This window comes from Myotis yumanensis, unplaced genomic scaffold, assembly GCF_028538775.1.
Source record: "Myotis yumanensis isolate MYYU_CA2020_CCGP unplaced genomic scaffold, mMyoYum1.0.hap1 SCAF_9, whole genome shotgun sequence".
NCBI lineage: Eukaryota > Metazoa > Chordata > Mammalia > Chiroptera > Vespertilionidae > Myotis > Myotis yumanensis.
In genome coordinates, this window is record NW_027223760.1 from 85,130,555 (window position 1) to 85,149,033 (window position 18,479).

General features: G+C 51.7%; 1 protein-coding gene across 1 annotated transcript; it reads left to right on the forward strand.

Annotated features, from left to right (window-relative positions):
• The first annotated feature begins 1,853 nt into the window (after positions 1–1,853).
• On the forward strand, positions 1,854–4,734 carry MRPS24 (mitochondrial ribosomal protein S24). Its single transcript, XM_070424919.1, has 4 exons — positions 1,854–1,977; positions 2,057–2,125; positions 2,320–2,431; positions 4,303–4,734. The coding sequence occupies exons 1-4, from the start codon at positions 1,939–1,941 to the stop codon at positions 4,584–4,586; spliced, it is 504 nt and encodes a 167-aa protein (XP_070281020.1). The 5' UTR covers positions 1,854–1,938; the 3' UTR covers positions 4,587–4,734.
• Positions 4,735–18,479: the final 13,745 nt, after the last annotated feature.

Here is an 18,479-nt window from a genome sequence, read left to right on the forward strand (position 1 = left end):
AGGAGCTCTGCTCAGCCACAAGCCAGGCTGCCAGCTGCCGGCTGCCAGTACAGCGGTGGTGGCGGGAGCCTCTCCCGCCTCAGCAGCACTAAGAATGTCCGACTGCAGCTTAGGCCTGCTCCCCGCTGGCAAGTGGACATCCCCCGAGGGCTCCTGGGCTGCCAGAAGAATGTCTGACTGCCAGCTTAGGCCCAATCCCCCGGGGAGCGGGCCTAAGCCAGCAGGTGGACATCCCCTGAGGGGTCCCAGACTGTGAGAGGGCACAGGCCAGGCTAAGGGACCCCCCGGCCCCCTGCACAAAGTTTTGTGCACTGGGCCTCTAGTCAAGTTATAAAATGGTCAAACTTTATTGAAAATAAAATAGTATCAGTTTAAAAGGGTCCTCCAGGAAGGGTTAAAAGTTCTTATAATCAGGAGGTATTGTGCTTGGAGACCATCTCATCCCTGTTTTGCCCTCTTATCCAACATGCGGAACAGTTGGAGGCCACAGTTAAAAAAATTAGAAATAAAACATTTCTAGTGAAGTGGGCATGAAAGACACTGTCCTTTTATTTAAAAAAAATTTTTTTTTGAGGACCCAGCTTCAAGTGGCCAGCAGAATATTGGTCATGGAGAATGAACAGACTTGGTCCCTTTTCCTCTTCCCCAGTATGATCTTAGGCAACTTACCCTCCACCTTTGCCTCCGTTTCCCTTCCACATAGAGGGTTGTCTTGTTCTCCCTCCCATGGGAACCACAGCAGCCTAAGGTTGGATGATGTAGGTAAAAACAACAACAACAGGCCAAATGCTAGCAATCCCACGAGTCAATTTAACAGAAACAATGACAACCATTTATTCCGACAGCTCTATGAGGTAAAACTATCAATTAACCCATTTTATAGATAATGGAACTGAGGCTTGAATGTACACAGATTGTTATACCAGGGCCCAACTCCAGACCTAGAGCCTAGGTTTTTTCCCATTCCTATGTTGAGTTCTGAAAGAAGACACACAGTGTTGCTCCTTTCCCCTGTGACATCAGTAACCACCAGAGAACAATCACAGCAGTAATGCTCTGGTCTGAGTACCCCAGGCCCCAGGGAGATCCCCATGGTTCTCCTCATTCCCCAAGAGCAGTCGCTAGAAGCCCCAGAGAATATTATTTGAAAATATTACTGAAAATAAACTGTATTTGAAAAATAAAAAAATAAATTTAAAAGTTTTCAGAAACACAAAAGGAATATATGTTAATTATAGAAAATACATATAAACCAAAATAAATTACACGTGATCATACTTACCAAAGATAAACTGCTAATATTTGAAATAGGCTGCTATGTTCTTACTGTGTACATAGGTATATATTTTCTTACAAAAATGGCATCTTGTTGACAGTTTTTGTGATCTTGTCTTTATGTATCGTGAGGACTTTAATGTAATAAATATAATCCACATTGTGGGGGGGAATATTTGGAGACAACTCAAGTAGCCTAATTTGTAGAACCTGCGAAACGCTTCAAGGGGAGGTCCGGGCTGGGCGGCGCGGAGCCACGCTATCGTCCTCAGGCACCGGTGCGCACTCGGGGCGGAGCCGGGGGGCGGGGAACCTCACGCTCTGAATCCTCAGATCTCCGGGCTGGAACCACGATGCAAACTCCAGCGGTGGCGGGAGAGAGGTACGGAAACTAGCGTCACCGGTCCAGCCCCGGCCGAGAGGCCCCGCCCCGGCTGAGAGGTCCCGCCCCCTCTGAGAGGCCCCGCCCCGGTCGAGAGGTCCCGCCCCATCTGAGAGGCCCCGCCCCGCCTAGAGGCCCCGCCCCATCTGAGAGGCCCCGCCCCGGCCGAGAGGCTTCCACACCCGCGCGGGCTTCAATTTGGTCCTGTCCGCGGGTTGGCCTCCGGCGCTGACCTTTGCTCCGCGGCGCGGTGTTACGTCACAGGCTGCGGCCAGCTCAAGATGGCGGCGCCCGTGTGCAGCAAGGGGCTCGGGCCGCGGGTGAGTGGCGGCGAGGCGGGCCCGGCGGGCGGAGGGGTGCCCTAGTTCCGGTCTCACGCTCTTCGCTCGGCACACACAGGTGCTGTCCTGGAGCCGAGCGCTGCCGTGTGCCTGGCGCGCCCTGCATGTCTCCGCGGTCTGTGCCAAGGTGAGCCGACCGGAGCGAGGGGCCGTGGCGGGGGGACGAGAGGCCGCGGGGGTTGGGGGTGGAGAGAGGTGTGGGGCCGGGGCGAGGGGCCGGGGACGAGAGGCCACGGGGGTTGGGGGTGGAGAGAGGTGTGGGGCCGGGCCCGCTCTCAGCCCGGGTCTTGCGCACGGACTTAGGCCGCTCTTTGCTCCTAGAACCGGGCGGCCCGGGTCCGAGTGGGCAAAGGGGACAAGCCCGTGACCTACGAGGAGGCGCACGCGCCTCACTACATCGCCCACCGCAAGGGCTGGCTGTCGCTGCACACAGGTGAGCTCGAGGCTGGCGGTGCGACCCCGGCCCCGCGAAGGCGTTCTCAGTCGTGACTGTCAGGCACGAGATGAGCTCGTGTCAGGTTTATTCCAACCAGTGATCGGTGCCGGAGTCGGAAAGCCAGTTCACGCTCCGAGCAGAGGTAAAGCCGAGACTGGATCAGCAATGTTGAAATGTACTTGAAAGGGATACAGAATTGCCTCTGCCCGAGGTGCAAGGACCGCATTGCGCCCCCTCAGGAGTTGTGTGCAGGAGCGGAGACAAAGCGTTGTGCTTTGCTCTCGGTCAGCTGTGAGGGACAGAGACGCAAAGTGGCTCAGAGTCCACGAAAGGAGTGAAACCCCTTAGACTCAACCTGGACTCGTGGGACAGGGTGCTGTAAAGAACGCCATTTCCACAGATTTTTCTTCATTCTGTGTTTGAATTTGCCTATTCTCGACTCTTTCTCGGTCATTCTCAGACATGGGCACCTTCCCAGCTGAGGTTGAACAGGGCTCTGACCTCTTTTTAAAAAATATATTTTTATTGATTTCAGAGAGGAAGGGAAAGGGAGAGAGAGAAACATCAATGATGAGAGAGAATCATGGATCGGCTGCCTCCTGCACACCCCACAGCGATGACAGCCCACCACCCAGGCCTGTGCCCTGACCGGGAATTGAACTGTGACCTCCTGGTTCTTAGGTCGGTGCTCAACCACTGACCCATGCTGCCTGGGCTCTGCCCTCTTTTTTTAAATTTAATTATTCACATTTATTTATTTTTAAAAAACATCTTATTGAATTTATTGGGGAAACATTAGCTAATAAAATTATATAGGTTTTGGGTGTACAATTCTATGATACATCATCTGTACATTGTTTTGTCTGTTCACCACCTCAAGTCAAGCCTCCTTCCTGGCTCTGCCCTCTTGTTTCAGTTTTCCTACAGTAAACGTGTCCTTTTCGAGATTTATTACTGCCACGTTTTCACAATTTTGTGCGTTTTGTTGGTGACTTTGCTGCCTTAAAAGAGCCGGTGATGCCGAGCTCAAGGAGCTGTGATATACTTTACAGAGCAGGTGCCTATCAGAGTAGATTTCTTCAGGCCTGAGCTATAGTGTGTTTGGGAGAGTTTAGTGTTAATCAGCCCATTTAATGCACGGGGTACCTTTAAGTAGAAACACATAAACCAAGGTTATATATTGATCTATTGACAGAAATAATGGAACCAAACGCTTGCAGAGCCTAACCCTGCATTTCCCCAGGAGGTATGGTTTAGTTTTTGCTAATTCATAGATCACGGTGACTTTATAGAACAGAACTACTGTAAATTAATGATAATCAACTGTATTTTGTGTAGTATGAGGGTTTTCAACTTGGATGTTTATGATGCATCTACCTAGAGAAATTATTTCAAGGTTCTTGTCCCCCCACCCTTTCCAGGGTCTGGTTCTAAAGTCTGTAGGTGGGTGTGGAGATTCAGTGGATGTTGTGAGAGGTGTAGGGGTTGCAGCGATGAGAATCCACTGGGTGTAGGCCATGACCCTGGCTTGTGAGAAAGCTCATGTCCAAACCTCAGAAGGAGTTGGTGGCCTCATCGCTGGCCTGTCGGATGACCAGTGCTCTAAGGCAGTCAAGAAAGAGTGGGAAAGGGAGTAGATGGATTGATCATCTGAGTTTTATATCCTGGCCAAGGCCTCATTCTTTCCTTTTGTAAAATAAGGATAGTGATGGTACCTAGTTTGGGAGTCTAGTGAAATAATGTACTTGGAACTTTAAAGTGTTATTCTTATTCCACTTATAGAAGAAAAGAGAAGAGGCAGGGTTGGTAGAATTGGGTGCCCTTTGCTTTTGGAGCTTTGCTGATTCTGTGGTGCCTTCTCTCTTCAGGTAACCTGGATGGGGAGGACCACGCTGCAGAGCGAACAGTGGAGGATGTTTTTCTTCGCAAGTTCATGCTGGGCACCTTCCCCGGCTGCCTGGCTGACCAGCTTGTCCTGAAGCGCCGGGCTAACCAGGTGGAGATCTGTGCTCTGGTGCTGAGGCAGCTGCCAGCGCACAAGTTCTACTTCCTCGTGGGCTATAGTGAGACTCTGCTGTCCTACTTCTACAAGTGCCCTGTGCGGGTGCACCTCCAAACTGTGCCCTCAAAGGTGGTGTACAAGTACATCTAGGACATGCCTGTTATGTCAAGCTATAGCCTGCAGAGGACAGAAACGTGTGGGCAAAGGGGTGAAGTCGAAATTGGGAAACTCATCCCTTCAGAGTCCACAGACCTCACTTTCAAAGCTGCTGTTGAATAAATGGACTGTTCATGTTGTCTGGCGTCTTGTTCTGTCTTTACTCTTGAGGTAAAAGGACTCAATGGGGTTTCTGTTAGGCGCTCGGGGGTCCCAGGAAGGCTGTGCGCTCAGTAAATTTCAAGCATGGGATAAAGGTAACTAGTCAAATGGTGGTACCTAGATCTCCAGTACTTCTCCATCGTGCATAACTAAAACTAACCGTATTTCCCCCTATTCCAGCCCCTAGTAACCACTGTTCTACCCTGCTTCTATTTCAATTATTGTTGATTCCATACAAAAGTGGGATCATACAGTATTTGTCATTCTGAGTCTGGCTTATTTTACTACCATAATGTCTTCCAGGTTCATCCACATCCTAAATGGAAGGATGTTCTTTATTGTGGCTGGATATACTCCGTTGGACGTATGTTCTGTGTCTTCATTTATCCACGGACAGACACTTAAGTTGTTCCCATGTCTTGGCTACTGTGAATAACGCTGCACCGAACATGAGAGTGCAAATATGTGTTTGAGGTACCGATTTCATTTCTTTGGATAAATACCCAGAAGAAGAATTGCTGGATCACATGGTAGATCTAGTTTTGATTTTTTTGAGGCAGCTCCATACTGTTTGCATAGACTGCACCAATTTACGTTCCTACCAACAGTGTCTGAAAGGTTCCCTTTTCTCTGAAGTGAGTATTTTCAACTCTCACTTCTCTCCTGAATCTCGCCCTTTTCTCTGATCTCTCACTTCTCTACTAATTCAGTTTTCTTTGATCTCTATCTTCTCTCCTGATTCTGTCTTCTCCCTTTTCTCTGAGTGCTGGGGAGATGTGTCACCACAGATTGTATGGAGTCCTGTCCTATCAGCTCTGGGCCTTGTGATTGTGAGGAGAGGTCCTACCTGAGGGAGTAGAAGGTCCCAGACCGAACATGGTGCTAGGAGAACCTCGGGCAACTGCTGGAACCCATTGACACCTGCATTGCTGAACCCCAGTACTTCCTGGGTTCCCCCAACAAGGTAGGACCCCAGTCCTGTGCTGCCTCCTGTCCCTGTGATTCCTCTGCTCTCCTGGAGTGTTAGCCCCTCCTGGTGTCTCTCCCAGCACAGCCTCTTACAGAAGGTGGGGAGACTCAACCGCCAGTTAGAAATAGTACGTGGAAAAAAGGAGTGCTTCTCAGAGGGCCCAGGTTCTCCAAATCTGGGAGAGTAATGGGGCCTGAAGGGTCTCTGACTAGTAACCTCTGTCCAGGACACATTCCACTGGGGGGTCCTGAATGGGAATCTGACAGGAAAGGAAACATCCGGGAATTTCTACCCGTGGTTCGTGAGAGGGTCCCTCTCTTTGCTTCTTCCTCGGCGGCTATGCTGCTTCCTTTGTCCTCCCACCCCTCCAAACCCCCACACCTATTCCTCAGTCCTCAGCAGGAGCCTGGGCCTCACATCGGCCCACATCTGTCCCCAGGGGAGGTGCAGGTGACACAGGTCCCGGACCTGAGGGACCCTGGCAGCCCTGGAGAGCTGAACTTCTGTCCCAACTGCTGGCAGACGAAGGCTGCAGTGGTTCTCAACCTTCTGGCCCTTTAAATACAGTTCCTCATGTTGTGACCCAACCATAACATTATTTTCGTTGCTACTTCATAACTGTAATGTTGCTACTGTTAGGAATCGTCATGTAAATATCTGATATGCAGGATGGTCTTAGGCGACCCCTGTGAAAGGGTCGTTTGACTGCCAAAGGGGTTGCGACCCACAGGTTGAGAACTGCTGCTTTAGAGGCTGGGAGGACCAGCCTCAGGGTGAGCGGTGGGCTGAGGCTCCAGGCCTGGCCCTGGGGAAGGGAGAACTGGGGGAACAGGTAATGGACAGGAGCTGTTTTCCTCCTCATGGGTGAGATGCCACTGCTTCCTTCCCCCTCAGGAGACACAGTGGAGGGCTGGCATTGGCTATGTTTGTATTGGGATACAAGGGCTGCCCACAGCTGGGCATTGAGGTCCTGCAGTCCACCCATAGGCGTCTTGGAGACAGTGAGAACATAGTTTCATCATCTATAAAATTGAGTTAATTATGCCCAGCCTTCCCACTACGTAGGACTGTTATGAATCAAGTGGGATAATATACATGACTTGTAGTAGGGATGAAGGGCTCTCAGCATAAGTATTGGGTGACATAACCTCTCTGCTTCAATTTTACTTTTCCGCCTTTATGTAAAAAAGTATTTTCAATCTCTTGTTTATACAGTTTTTAACTATCGCAAGTTTTCCTCTAATACTTTTTTTTTATAAAATGAAAATGGGTTTGTTCATTGCAGCTTACTTAAACTATACAGAAGAATACAATTAATTGAAAATCCTACCCCAAGAGGTAAAAACTGCTTGTGTTTTAAGTACATACCTTCAGGACAACTCTACATGCACAATTCCTTTCTTCTATTTTCTGTGGATTTATTTTACTATTCTAGATTCTTAAGAAGGGTGTAAAACTTGTAAATAGTCAGCTTGTCTCTTTTCCTAATGTGAGAATTGTGAGAATAAACAAGTAATTTTTTCTATCAAAGAAGGGAGTGAAGGCAACCACTATTCTGAAACTGCAAAGGTCAGCCTCTCCCCTTTTCCTTTAAATTAGCCAATTGCGCAAGCACGTGAGCATTAATTCTGACCAATCAAGAGTGAGGGACAGATGACGTGCGAATAAAGCCCCAAGTGGACTGCCTGCTCAGTGTGGGTGCTGCCAGACCCTGTGTTTGGTCCCCAGTAGGGGGCGTGCAGGAGGCAGTGTGTTGGCATGCACCCTTCTGCAGAAGTAAAGATAGTACCTTGCTGTTGGGCTCCCGAGTAACCTTTGTGTTCTGCCAGAACCCCTGCTTTTGGGCTCACCTTCTTTCTAAGACTAATATGTGCACTTAAGACTGCACATTTTTCTGTAAGTCTTGTAATGTAGTATTTTTATTATTATTCAGTTCTAATTATCTTCTAACCCTTGGGCCCCTGGTCTGGGGCCTGTGATTCAGCTCCTGTGTCTGGCATCTGGTAGGTGGTGTCTGGTGTCCAGTGCCTACTTGGGGATCTGGGTTCCGAAACACAGATCTGAGTTCCAACTACAGTGTCTGTGGTTTCAAGTCGCATTGTATTTGGCCTTTTGTCTGGATTCTGGATTCTGGATTGTTTGGGTGTGGCTGGTTTCCTGCAATCCTGTGTGGGGTCCATGTGCAGTATGATATCAGGGCCTGATGGAAGGTGTCCTGTGTCATTCTTGGGCATCTGGTGTCTGGCATTCGTGGTCTAGGTTCTGGCTTTATGTCTGAGGTTTAGCTTCTGGTTTGTGGTCTGCTGTGGGGACTGGGGTCTGTTTCTGGGGTCCTGATCCTGGCTGTGCTGTCTGGTGTCTGTTAACTGATGGTCCTTGTCTTTAGCTCAACACCAACTGGAGTCCTTAAGTTGGGGTGCGGTGAAGAGGGAGACTTAATTCAGTGCAAATAGGTCAATGGTGACACAGCATGACTGTGAGAACATCATGCCTGTTGAGAAGTTCAGTGTTGTTACAGGAGAAGCATGAAGCTGCACCGCTGTGGGAGCAGGTCTATTGTGCTACTTAATTAAGAAGCGTCATGGCTTTGAGGAAGCTCTGGGGTCAGGCTGCCCTGACTGAGTTCCCTTTCAGGCCACACAACTCAGCTCCGCTCTGTTCCAATCTTTGTGTTCTGGTCTGGTCCTGCCATCTCTTCTTTGCTCAGTCCAGATGTCTTTATCAGTCAGTTCGATGTTGGAGGAACTTTGCAGGTCACTCCCTCCTGAATTGAAGTTTGTGTGAGAAACCCCTGTGTAGAAATGAACATGAGGCTCTGTTTTTTTTTTCTGTTCCTTTATTATTATTATTATTATTATTTTAGTAAATTTGAACTCAGTTATTCATCAGGAGCCCTTTATAGTAGGGATCTTTATTCTTAGCATCCATCCATATATCTGTCTGCATTGTGAGTTGCACAGGGAGTCCTGGGGTAAGGGTTGAGGATAGAGCTGGAGGCAGATTCTCTATTCTGGCTCCAACCAGCTATTAAGGAGATGAGGGGTGTCTGTGAAAGATTGCAGTAGACCTGGGGCAATATTTCCATTCTGCCTTGAGACCAGTATGTGAGGGGTGTTTGGCTAAGTGGTGAGGAAAGTACAGGAGACAAATCATTTATCCCCTTTCCACTCACCTTTTGAGGGGGTCATGAGTCAATGGGCAAGGAGAGACCTTGAGGCAAATTGTCTGACCCTCCCTGCTTCAACCTACTGTGAAGAGCACAGTGGTTGTTGGGGTACGTGGCCAGGAAAGACCTTGAGCAGAATTCTGTATCACGGCTCTAGACAGCCTGCATGGTTACAACAGTTGCCTGGCTTAAGAAGAAAGACCTGGAGCTGAATTTTCCATCCTTGCTTTCACCAGGATGTGATGGGAAAGAGGACATGAGGATATGAGAAAAGGATCTAGGGGACATGAGGGCCAGTAGAGACCTGAAGATGAATTATGTGTTCTGACTCCAGTCCATCATCTAATGAGGAGCTGGCTCCTGCGGAAACGGGCGAGGAGAGACCTGGATGCAATTTCTCCGTCCTGGTATAGGGACGGAGCCTGAGATAAGGGTCGAGTTCCAGAGAGTGTTTGAGAACCAGAGGGGATGCCTGGGGTCGGGGTGCACTGCAGCCAGCTGGAGTCTGTGAGCAGTTTCTCCAACTATTTTCAAGTGAGCGCTTCCTCAGGACCAGTTTCCTGGGGAGCGTCCTCCTGGTTCCAGTTGGACCCCTTTTTGTGATCACCTCTTTTGGACAGGATTCAGGAGTGCACTATTTCCTAATAGACACATTAAAAATATGTATTTATTGATTTTTAGGGAGAGAGGAAGAGAGAGAGATAGATAGGAATATCAATGAGACGAAAATATTGATCAGTTGCCTCCTGCACAATCCCTACTGGGGATCGAGGCCTGACCAGGAATTGAACCATGACCTCCTGGTTCATAGGTCGACACTCAACCATTGAGCCACATCAGCTGGACCAAATGGATAAATTAATGGAACAGAATAGAAGGTGTAGTAATAGACCCAAATCCAAAGATACATTTTATATGTTAAGCATGTCTCCTCAGGTCATTAGCAAAAATGTGCATTATATAATAACTGGTGTTGGGACATGAGGCAAGTAGCAGCTAACAGATGGAAGTCTAGCTGCAGACCTAGCATGTTTGCTCAGTGGTTAGAGCATCAGCCCTGGGACTGAAAGGTTGATGGTTCAATTCCGGTCAAGGACAGGATTCTTGGCCCCATTTGCGGTACATGTGGAAGACAATTATTGGATGTGTTTCACTTTGTCTCTTCCCCTCCCACTGTCTAAAACAATTAATGGAAAAAAATATCCTTAGGTGAGGATTAACAACAACAAAGAAAAGGTTAGCTGCAAGGCTTTTCCCTGAGTGGAGAGGCGGGGCCAGGTTGGAGTGAGGGGCGGGGCCAGGCGAGGCTGGAGCTGGCTGGAACTTAGGGCGTGGCTTTGCTGGGCACCGGAAGCCCAAAGACCCGGCAAACACCTTAGAGCGGGAATTGAGGTGAGACCTGAGGGGAGGGAGGTGTGGACTGAGGAGAGGAAGGTGGCCCAACTGGAGCCACAGGGGCGTTCCGGGTAGAGGCAGGCAGCTGGCGGACCTGAGGCGGATGGTGGCCTGGGAGCAGTGCGTCTGGGTCCTGACGTGTGAGGTGAGCGGTTGGGAGAGAGCCTCAATGGGTGTGAGGCGTGAGGTGGTCAGTGGCCAGTGTGAGGTGTGAGAGGGGAGAGGCGAGAGGTGTGAGGGGAGGGGAGAGGGGAGAGGTGAGGGGAGAGGTGTGAGGCGTGAGGTGTGAGGGGAGGGGAGAGGTGTGAGGGGAGGGGAGAGGGGAGAGGCGTGAGGTGTGAGGGGAGGGGAGAGGTGTGAGGGGAGGGGAGAGGTGTGAGGTGAGGGGAGAGGTGTGAGGGGAGGGGAGAGGGGAGAGGGGAGAGGGGAGAGGTGTGAGGGGAGGGGAGAGGTGTGAGGTGAGGGGAGAGGGGAGAGGTGTGAGGTGTGAGGTGTGAGGTGAGGGGAGAGGTGTGAGGTGTGAGGTGAGGGGAGAGGTGTGAGGGGAGGGGAGAGGTGTGAGGTGAGGGGAGAGGTGTGAGGTGAGGGGAGAGGGGAGAGGTGTGAGGCGAGAGGCGTGAGGTGTGAGGGGAGGGGAGAGGTGTGAGGGGAGGGGAGAGGTGTGAGGTGTGAGGTGAGGGGAGAGGTGTGAGGGGAGGGGAGAGGGGAGAGGGGAGAGGTGTGAGGGGAGGGGAGAGGTGTGAGGTGAGGGGAGAGGGGAGAGGTGTGAGGTGTGAGGTGAGGGGAGAGGTGTGAGGGGAGGGGAGAGGTGTGAGGTGAGGGGAGAGGTGTGAGGTGAGGGGAGAGGGGAGAGGTGTGAGGCGAGAGGCGTGAGGTGTGGGGAGGGGAGAGGTGTGAGGGGAGGGGAGAGGTGTGAGGTGTGAGGTGAGGGGAGAGGTGTGAGGGGAGGGGAGAGGGGAGAGGGGAGAGGTGTGAGGGGAGGGGAGAGGTGTGAGGTGAGGGGAGAGGGGAGAGGTGTGAGGTGTGAGGTGAGGGGAGAGGTGTGAGGGGAGGGGAGAGGTGTGAGGTGAGGGGAGAGGTGTGAGGTGAGGGGAGAGGGGAGAGGTGTGAGGCGAGAGGCGTGAGGTGTGAGGTGAGGGGAGAGGTGTGAGGTGAGGGGAGAGGTGTGAGGGGAGAGGTGTGAGGTGAGGGGAGAGGGGAGAAGTGTGAGGCGAGAGGCGTGTGGTGTGAGGGGAGGGGAGAGGTGTGAGGGGAGAGGTGTGAGGTGAGGGGAGAGGGGAGAGGTGTGAGGCGAGAGGCGAGAGGCGTGAGGTGTGAGGGGAGGGGAGAGGGGAGAGGTGTGAGGTGAGGGGAGAGGGGAGAGGTGTGAGGCGAGAGGCGTGAGGTGTGAGGGGAGGGGAGAGGGGAGAGGTGTGAGGTGAGGGGAGAGGTGTGAGGTGAGGGGAGTGGGGAGAGGCGTGAGGTGTGAGGTGAGGGGAGAGGTGTGAGGGGAGGGGAGAGGGGAGAGGTGTGAGGGGAGGGGAGGGGAGAGGGGAGAGGTGTGAGGAGAGAGGCGTGAGGTGTGAGGAGAGAGGCGTGAGGTGTGAAGGGAGAGGTGTGAGGGGAGGGGAGAGGTGTGAGGGGAGGGGAGAGGGGAGAGGTGTGAGGGGGGCAGGGGCAAGGAGGAGTGGCTGGGCCATAGGGGAGGCAGCTCCTGGGAGGCTCCCCTTTGTCGCTGCGACTTTTCTCTCTCAGGGACCCGCAGCCGCCCTCCCAAGCTCTCCTGTTGCTTCTTTGGTGTTGAGCCCTTTTGTGTTTCTCTGTCCCCATCGTTAATACACGTTCTGTAAAGAGCGACGATGTGTTTAACTATAAAAATGCATGTGGAGCCTGACCACGTGGCTCAGTTGGAGCACCTCCCAGACGCAAGCAAGGTTGCGGCTTGGTCCTGGGTCAGAGGTGTCTGTGATTTTCCTTCTCTTCCCCTCCTCTCTAACGTCAGTGAAGATGAAAGGGGAAAAAGCATGTTTATAGTTTAATCTTGGAAAAACATGAAGAAATGTAATGTGAGGAGGTAGAAAAATTCTTTTTGTTAGTTTTGAGTTTATTGGTGATTAAATACAATAGTAACAGCATTCCTAGCATTTGCCATAAGCTAAGGGTGTGGTCACGTGGTGCTCTAGAAGTCAGTGTCATGTAAGTGAAGTTGTGTCCCTGTAGCGACTCTGAAAACTGTTACCATTTCAAAGAGGGAAAGTATAGAAGGTGAATCCTGGAAACTAAAAGGTCAAGACGATCGAATCTTAGTTACAGCACAGAACAGTTTTTAAAGTATGAACAATGAAAAGAAAAGGAAAAAAAAGCAATGGTATCGCACGCCTGCCGAGGTTTGTCAGGGGAGTCAGGCTCCCAGGGGTCATGTTCTCTGCAGGGAGCGCCCAGTCTCCTCTGTGACCCCGTGGAGCCTGTGGTGTGGCGTCCAGTGACTGCCCGCAGCTCATTCCGCTGGGAAGCCCTGGAAGCCCAGGAAGCCCGGGAAGCAGCGCAGACACTGCCCGCTGCTCAGGTGGCGCTGTGTATCATTTTTTGTTTGTTTATGTAAATAAAAGCACACGCTGGCACATTCCTCCCCCCCACCCCTGCAGGTCTGTATTTTGCTTCTCACTTGGCCTCATGCTCTGATGACCTTCACAGCAGCACGCAGCTCGCTCTCGCTCTTGCTCTCGCTCAGAGCTGCCTGGTGTCCCAGCAGCCCGGGCGCAATAACCCAGGCCCTCCCACCCTCTGCCCTGCGGGCTCTGCCCCGGGAGCCATGGTATATGTAGGTCGCTGTGCAGGTGGCCGGTGTGACGGAGTTGCCGAGCTGGGGCTGCGGGCCAGGTCCCTGTGTCTCCCTACCTGTGGGGACAAGACAGATCCCTCCCCGATGCTGCCGCTCCCACACCCACCTCCGGTGCAGCACCTGCTCCCAGCCCAGCCCAGTGCCTCTGGCCTGAGGACGGTGTGCCCATCTGTGGGGTGAGAAATGGAGTGTTAGTTTCGTTGCATTCCTGTTGTTGGGAACGACGAAGAGCCACTGGACGGTGTGTTCTTGGAAGAAGGAGCCGGACCTCTTGTCCACCATCCACCCGAACACCCAGCACCGGCTTTGGGAGGCGCCTAGTGAGACCGCTCCGCGCACCGCCCTCCCCTCCGCCTCAGTGGCTCCCTCTGGAGGAGGAGGAAGCGCACAGCACGGGGAGACCCGCTGAGGGCGGCTCATCTGCTCCTGTTTGGTGTCTGATGCGGCGGCCCAGGGGGCTTTTCCGGTGCCAGCGGGAGCGAGTCAGGCTGAGTCAGGGCGATCCTAGGGCGCCGTCTCGGCACCCGGGCCCCTCCCCGCCCAGGCCGGCGTCCCTCTCCCCTGAGCGGGGTCCGTGGGCGGCCTGCCCGGCCGTGAAGACCCTGGAGCCTTGGTGTGGCCCCAACGTCAGCCCCTGTGCTCACAACCACCTTTGTCGCAGCCACAGGCCCCTGGTCACCTCGGGGTGACCTCACGCAGGGCGCAGGCTGCCTCCGCTGGCGGAAGCCGGTGGCTGAGGGTTGGAAATACACAGACATTTTTAATGGAAGCAAAATGGGGCAACGGAGGCACGGCCATCCGTGATTGAGTTCAGGCGAGGCAGGGCGGGCGCGCGCTGTGCCCCTGTCATGGCAGCCACAGCAGCCTGGAGGCAGGGGGGCGGCCTGGCCATGGGGGGCCTGCGAGGAGCCCAGGCTGCCAGCTTCATCCCTGGGCAGGAGCAGAGGCTCTGGCCCAGCGGGTTCTGCGAACACCCCTAGAACACCCCCAGGGCGGGCATCTGGCAGCTCCCAGAGCCTCCTCAGCTTAATTACTTAATCCACACCAGGAGCACTCAATCACCCAGCCAGTATTTAACCAAGCCCAGCCCGGGGAAGCTTGGCGAGCCGGGGGAGCGTGGGGGGAGCGTGGGCAGAGCATGGGGGGAGCGTGGGCGGAGCGTGGGGAGCAAGGAAGCAATTCTTTCCTGGTGTTCCTACTATCTCTCTCTCTCTCTCCTCTCTCTCTCTCTCTCTCTCTCTCTTTCTCTTTCTCTCTCTCTCTCTCTCTCTCTCTCTCCACCCCTCTCTTAACCCTCGAATATCTTATTTCCTTAGGCTTGAGGGAGAGAAAGAGAGAGCTTTCACAGATGCTCATTAATATCCCTGCCTTTCTTCATGAACCCTCTGCCGAGATAATTTTGCTTTTGATAGCGAAACCACTGGGGACCATGGGATTAAGTTTGAGTCTTTTGAAAGTGTGTTCTCCAGAGCTGCCTGGGAGGATTGTGCGTCCCACGCTCAGAGCATCCTCTGCCCTGGCTGTGCACATTCTGACTTGATTCCACCTGTGTGGAGGTATAGACCACAGGCCAAGGTGCTGCTTTGCTGCTTAAATGCACCTTCCTTCTCAGCTGTCATTGACTTCAGAATGCCTCTACTACCTCTTCCAGGAGGCACAGGCCGGGGGGACCTGGGTAGGAGGGGTGTTGGCAGTGTGGAGGGGGAGAGGGCAGATGCCCCCTGAGGTCATAGCTGTCAACAAGAGAACAGAAGCCAGGCCTGCCCTCACATTCTCTGCCATAGCCTCACACCAGGAAAACCCATTTTGTCACAGCTATAGCTGTGCCAACCTTTCTAGGTTGCTAGGAACCGTTCTAGCATCATTGTTCCCATCTGGAGCCGATTCTAATCCACCAAGGTGAAGTAAGGTAGCAATCATCCAGGTAGAAACTATACTTTACCTCTAACCCTGCTGTTTGGCTTAACAATAGAAAAGTCATTTTGATTTTCTGAATTGTATAAATCATCCCATTCAGTTGAATGCCTTATTGATTATAATGTGAATATCCCATTGATTGTGATGTTACTGGTTTTAGAAAGCAAATTCCTCTGTACCTGAGAACCAGGACAGTACAATTATCCGAAGACCTGAGGGTTCCAGATACTGTTTCCGTGTCAACTCAGTGGTCCCAAGATCCGACGGCTCTAGATAATGTGTTTCTGTCAACTCAGTGGTCCCAAGACCACAGCTTCCTCTTAACATTTTTTACAAGCAGGTCACGGTTTAGCCAGGGGTGAAGAGCCTAACCTTTCCAAGGTCTGAGTCTGTAACCTGTGGCCTTTCAAAGGTATGAGTCTGTGACCTGTGTTGAGAAATGGAGCGACGAACTTTGTGTGTGTTTAGCCAACTGTTTTGTGGTTTTTGTGAATAAAAGCTTACTTCTACATCTGGTCGGGTCTGCATTTCGGTCCTTGCTATGACATGGTGCTGTCACTGCAGTCGCTGGCCAGCTAATAAAGGCTCCTAAATTCTACCTTTTGGCTCTGGTGGTCATCTCTTACCGGTTGCCCCATAACAGGTCCGTTCCATTCCAGGGAGGGACCTAAAGCTTAGGATTCCCCTCTGTGCTTACTTGTGTTATGGTGCATGAGGAGGCGCCGATTTAGAAATGTGGCATTTTGTGCTCCACAATTTCCCAGAGTTTTGATTGTGTTTGGACTGAGAAGAGAGCATCTTGGAGGAGCCAACGTGAAAGGACGCTGCCTGTGAGGCCACCCCTGCGGCCAAGCGACCGTCTGCCGCGCTGTTGTGGTCATTGCAGGAAAACACATTGTGCTTTTTTTCTTTGGTGCTGAAATTTCAGGTCCCCTCAAATGTCTCCGGAAAAAACCCAAAAAAGAAATCCCAGAAAATCCTGAAGGCTGTCCAGGGCGGCCATGATTCCGTGGCTGAATGGAGTGAAGTGACGGGTGTAGATGTGTGACCTGTTTCTGGCCCAGGCTTGCAGAGGGAGGCCTTCGAGAGCGCTGCCCTGGCCTGGTGAGCCCGTGCGTTGAGGATGTGAGCTGGTCCCCTGTAGGCGGGCATGGTTGAGGCAGTGAGTCATTGCCCAGGAGGCTGTGATTGTGGAGCCTCCAGTCTGTCCTTGGAGTCTTTGGGGTATGGCGAGAACATGGTATTCCCGCGATGGTCATCGAGAGGCGACCATTGTTGAGGCCCTCAGTGACCTGGAGGCCGGTCTGATTGAGGCAGCCATTTCCTTGGGGATGGCCATGAGTGAAGAAGCAGGCAGCTATTGACCTGGAGGCCGCCATTGTTTACACAGTTAGTTATTTAGTAGCGGTGAGGCAAGGCTGCCCAATGTTGAGTCCGTCCATCCCGTGGAGACCGCCACTTTGGGTGCAGTCAGTCCCTGGGAGGCTGTCATTGTTTCGGGTGGAGCTAGACGCAGTCATTTTTTGTAATGGGAATGTGTTAGTACCCAAGAAAAAGATTATGCTGGATGGCTTGTTGCAGAAACAATGTTTTTATTTTGGTAGGAAGTTATTTTTATTATTTTAGAAAGGAAGAGAGAGAGAGAGAGAGAGAGAGGGCAGGAGGGCGGGAGGGTGGGAGGGAGGGAGAGAGAGAGAAATATCCGTGCTGAGAGAGAATCCTTGATGAGAGCCAATTCCCTGAAGTCACTGTTCTGGCTGTGGGTTGTGCACCCCTTGCAGCCCTTTGAAGGGTCATCCTGGAGACGGGTGCCCTGAGATTCATTGTCAGGTGACTCTCTCACCGTGTCCAAGCTGTTCATTTTGTGTCCTTTTGAAAGAAAGCAGAGAGTGTTGGTTGTAGCAGGTGTATCTGTGAAGCTGATGCAGCGAGCAGCATGGGCTAGTGCTGGTCTTCCCTGTGAAAGATGTCAATGTGCAGCCATTTCCATCCACCCTAATCGGAAATAAACATGTGTTTCTGCCCTGTTTTGAGCACGTGGCATGCATAGGATTCCTGTGGAAGTGCCCATGCAATGAAGTAGGATTGTTGTGTTATTTTCCGTATCGTGAATGTGAATGTGATCAGCATCAAGCAGTGCATCCTCGTTTCTGAATGTTGTGAATCCCTTGAAGTTCAAATGCCAAAATCACTGTGTGTGAAATCAGCTGAGGAAAGTGAAGCGATCTTTGTTGAAAGGGAAAGGTTTGTATGCTATATTTTTTCCTTGCACTCCTTGTGCGACTATGACGCTATAGAAAGAAGATGTTTTCTAAAAGCACACGTATTCAGAATGAAAAGATGTTCCTCGGAATGGAAGTCTGGAGGGAAGAGAGCATCGTAGTCTTGTCAAGTTCCTCCCAGGAAGCTGTGTGGGAGCCCATGTGTTTCTGTCCGTGTTGGTGAGAGGATTGCAATTGGAAATGCCTGTCCCTGCTTGGCCAGCAGGTGGAGCCAAGACGTAGCTGAGGAGGAATGTGTGCGTGTGTGTGTGTGTGTGTGTGTGTGTGTGTGTGTGTGTGTTGGAGAGATTTGCTTGTCATCCATGCACAATGTGAGGCTCCTGAGTGGGCACTGTGGGCAGAGGTGCCCCTTGGTAGCAGGTGTATGAAAGGGGGGATCCCCCTGCCTCCGTCCTTTTTGTACTGGAAGCCGTATTTTTTGTCGGCCGCAACGGCAGAATGAATTCCCGGGCAGAAAGTGTTGTAGCCAGTGTAGCCAGTGTGGAGATGTGTTGAAGAAGAAGTGCAGACTGCCACGTAGGGAGGTTGAAAAGGGTCCCACTGGGTTCCTTTTTTCTATGTCCTGTCAAGGGTGCAGATCCTGGTGGGTGCTATTCCCTCTGCTGGGTCCATATTCCCCTTGGAGTTGGTTCCCCTAGTCCAGTGATGGCGAAGCTATGACATGCGTGTCAGAGGTGACATGCAAACTCTCTTTTTTTGGTTGATTTTTCTTTGTTCAATGGCATTTAAATACATAAAATAAATATCAAAACTATAAGTTTTTGTTTTACTATGGTTGCAAATGTCAAAAAATTTCCATATGTGACACGGCAGCAGAGTTAAGTTAGAGTTTTTCAAATGCGGACACACTGAGCTCCAAAGGTTCGCCATCACTGCCCTAGTAAGTTCTGGGCTCCAAGGTTGAGCTTCCCATGGGCCTCGTGAGGTTGTCCCCCCTGCTTCCCTGTGGGCTTTGTTGTTTTGCACCTGAATGCAGGGCTTCCTTGTCTTTTTTTTGGTAAATATTGACCTTTGTGGGGTATTTGCATTTCGTTTGTTTTATGCAAATGCGAGTGTTGGTGTTCCCTTGTGTTATGGAGATGTGCGCGCCCTTGACTTGCTTGTGTTGTGGCCATGTGCCTTCTCCCAGTGTGTGCCCCTGTGTTTTTTCCATGGAGCCCAATGGTCCTAAGTG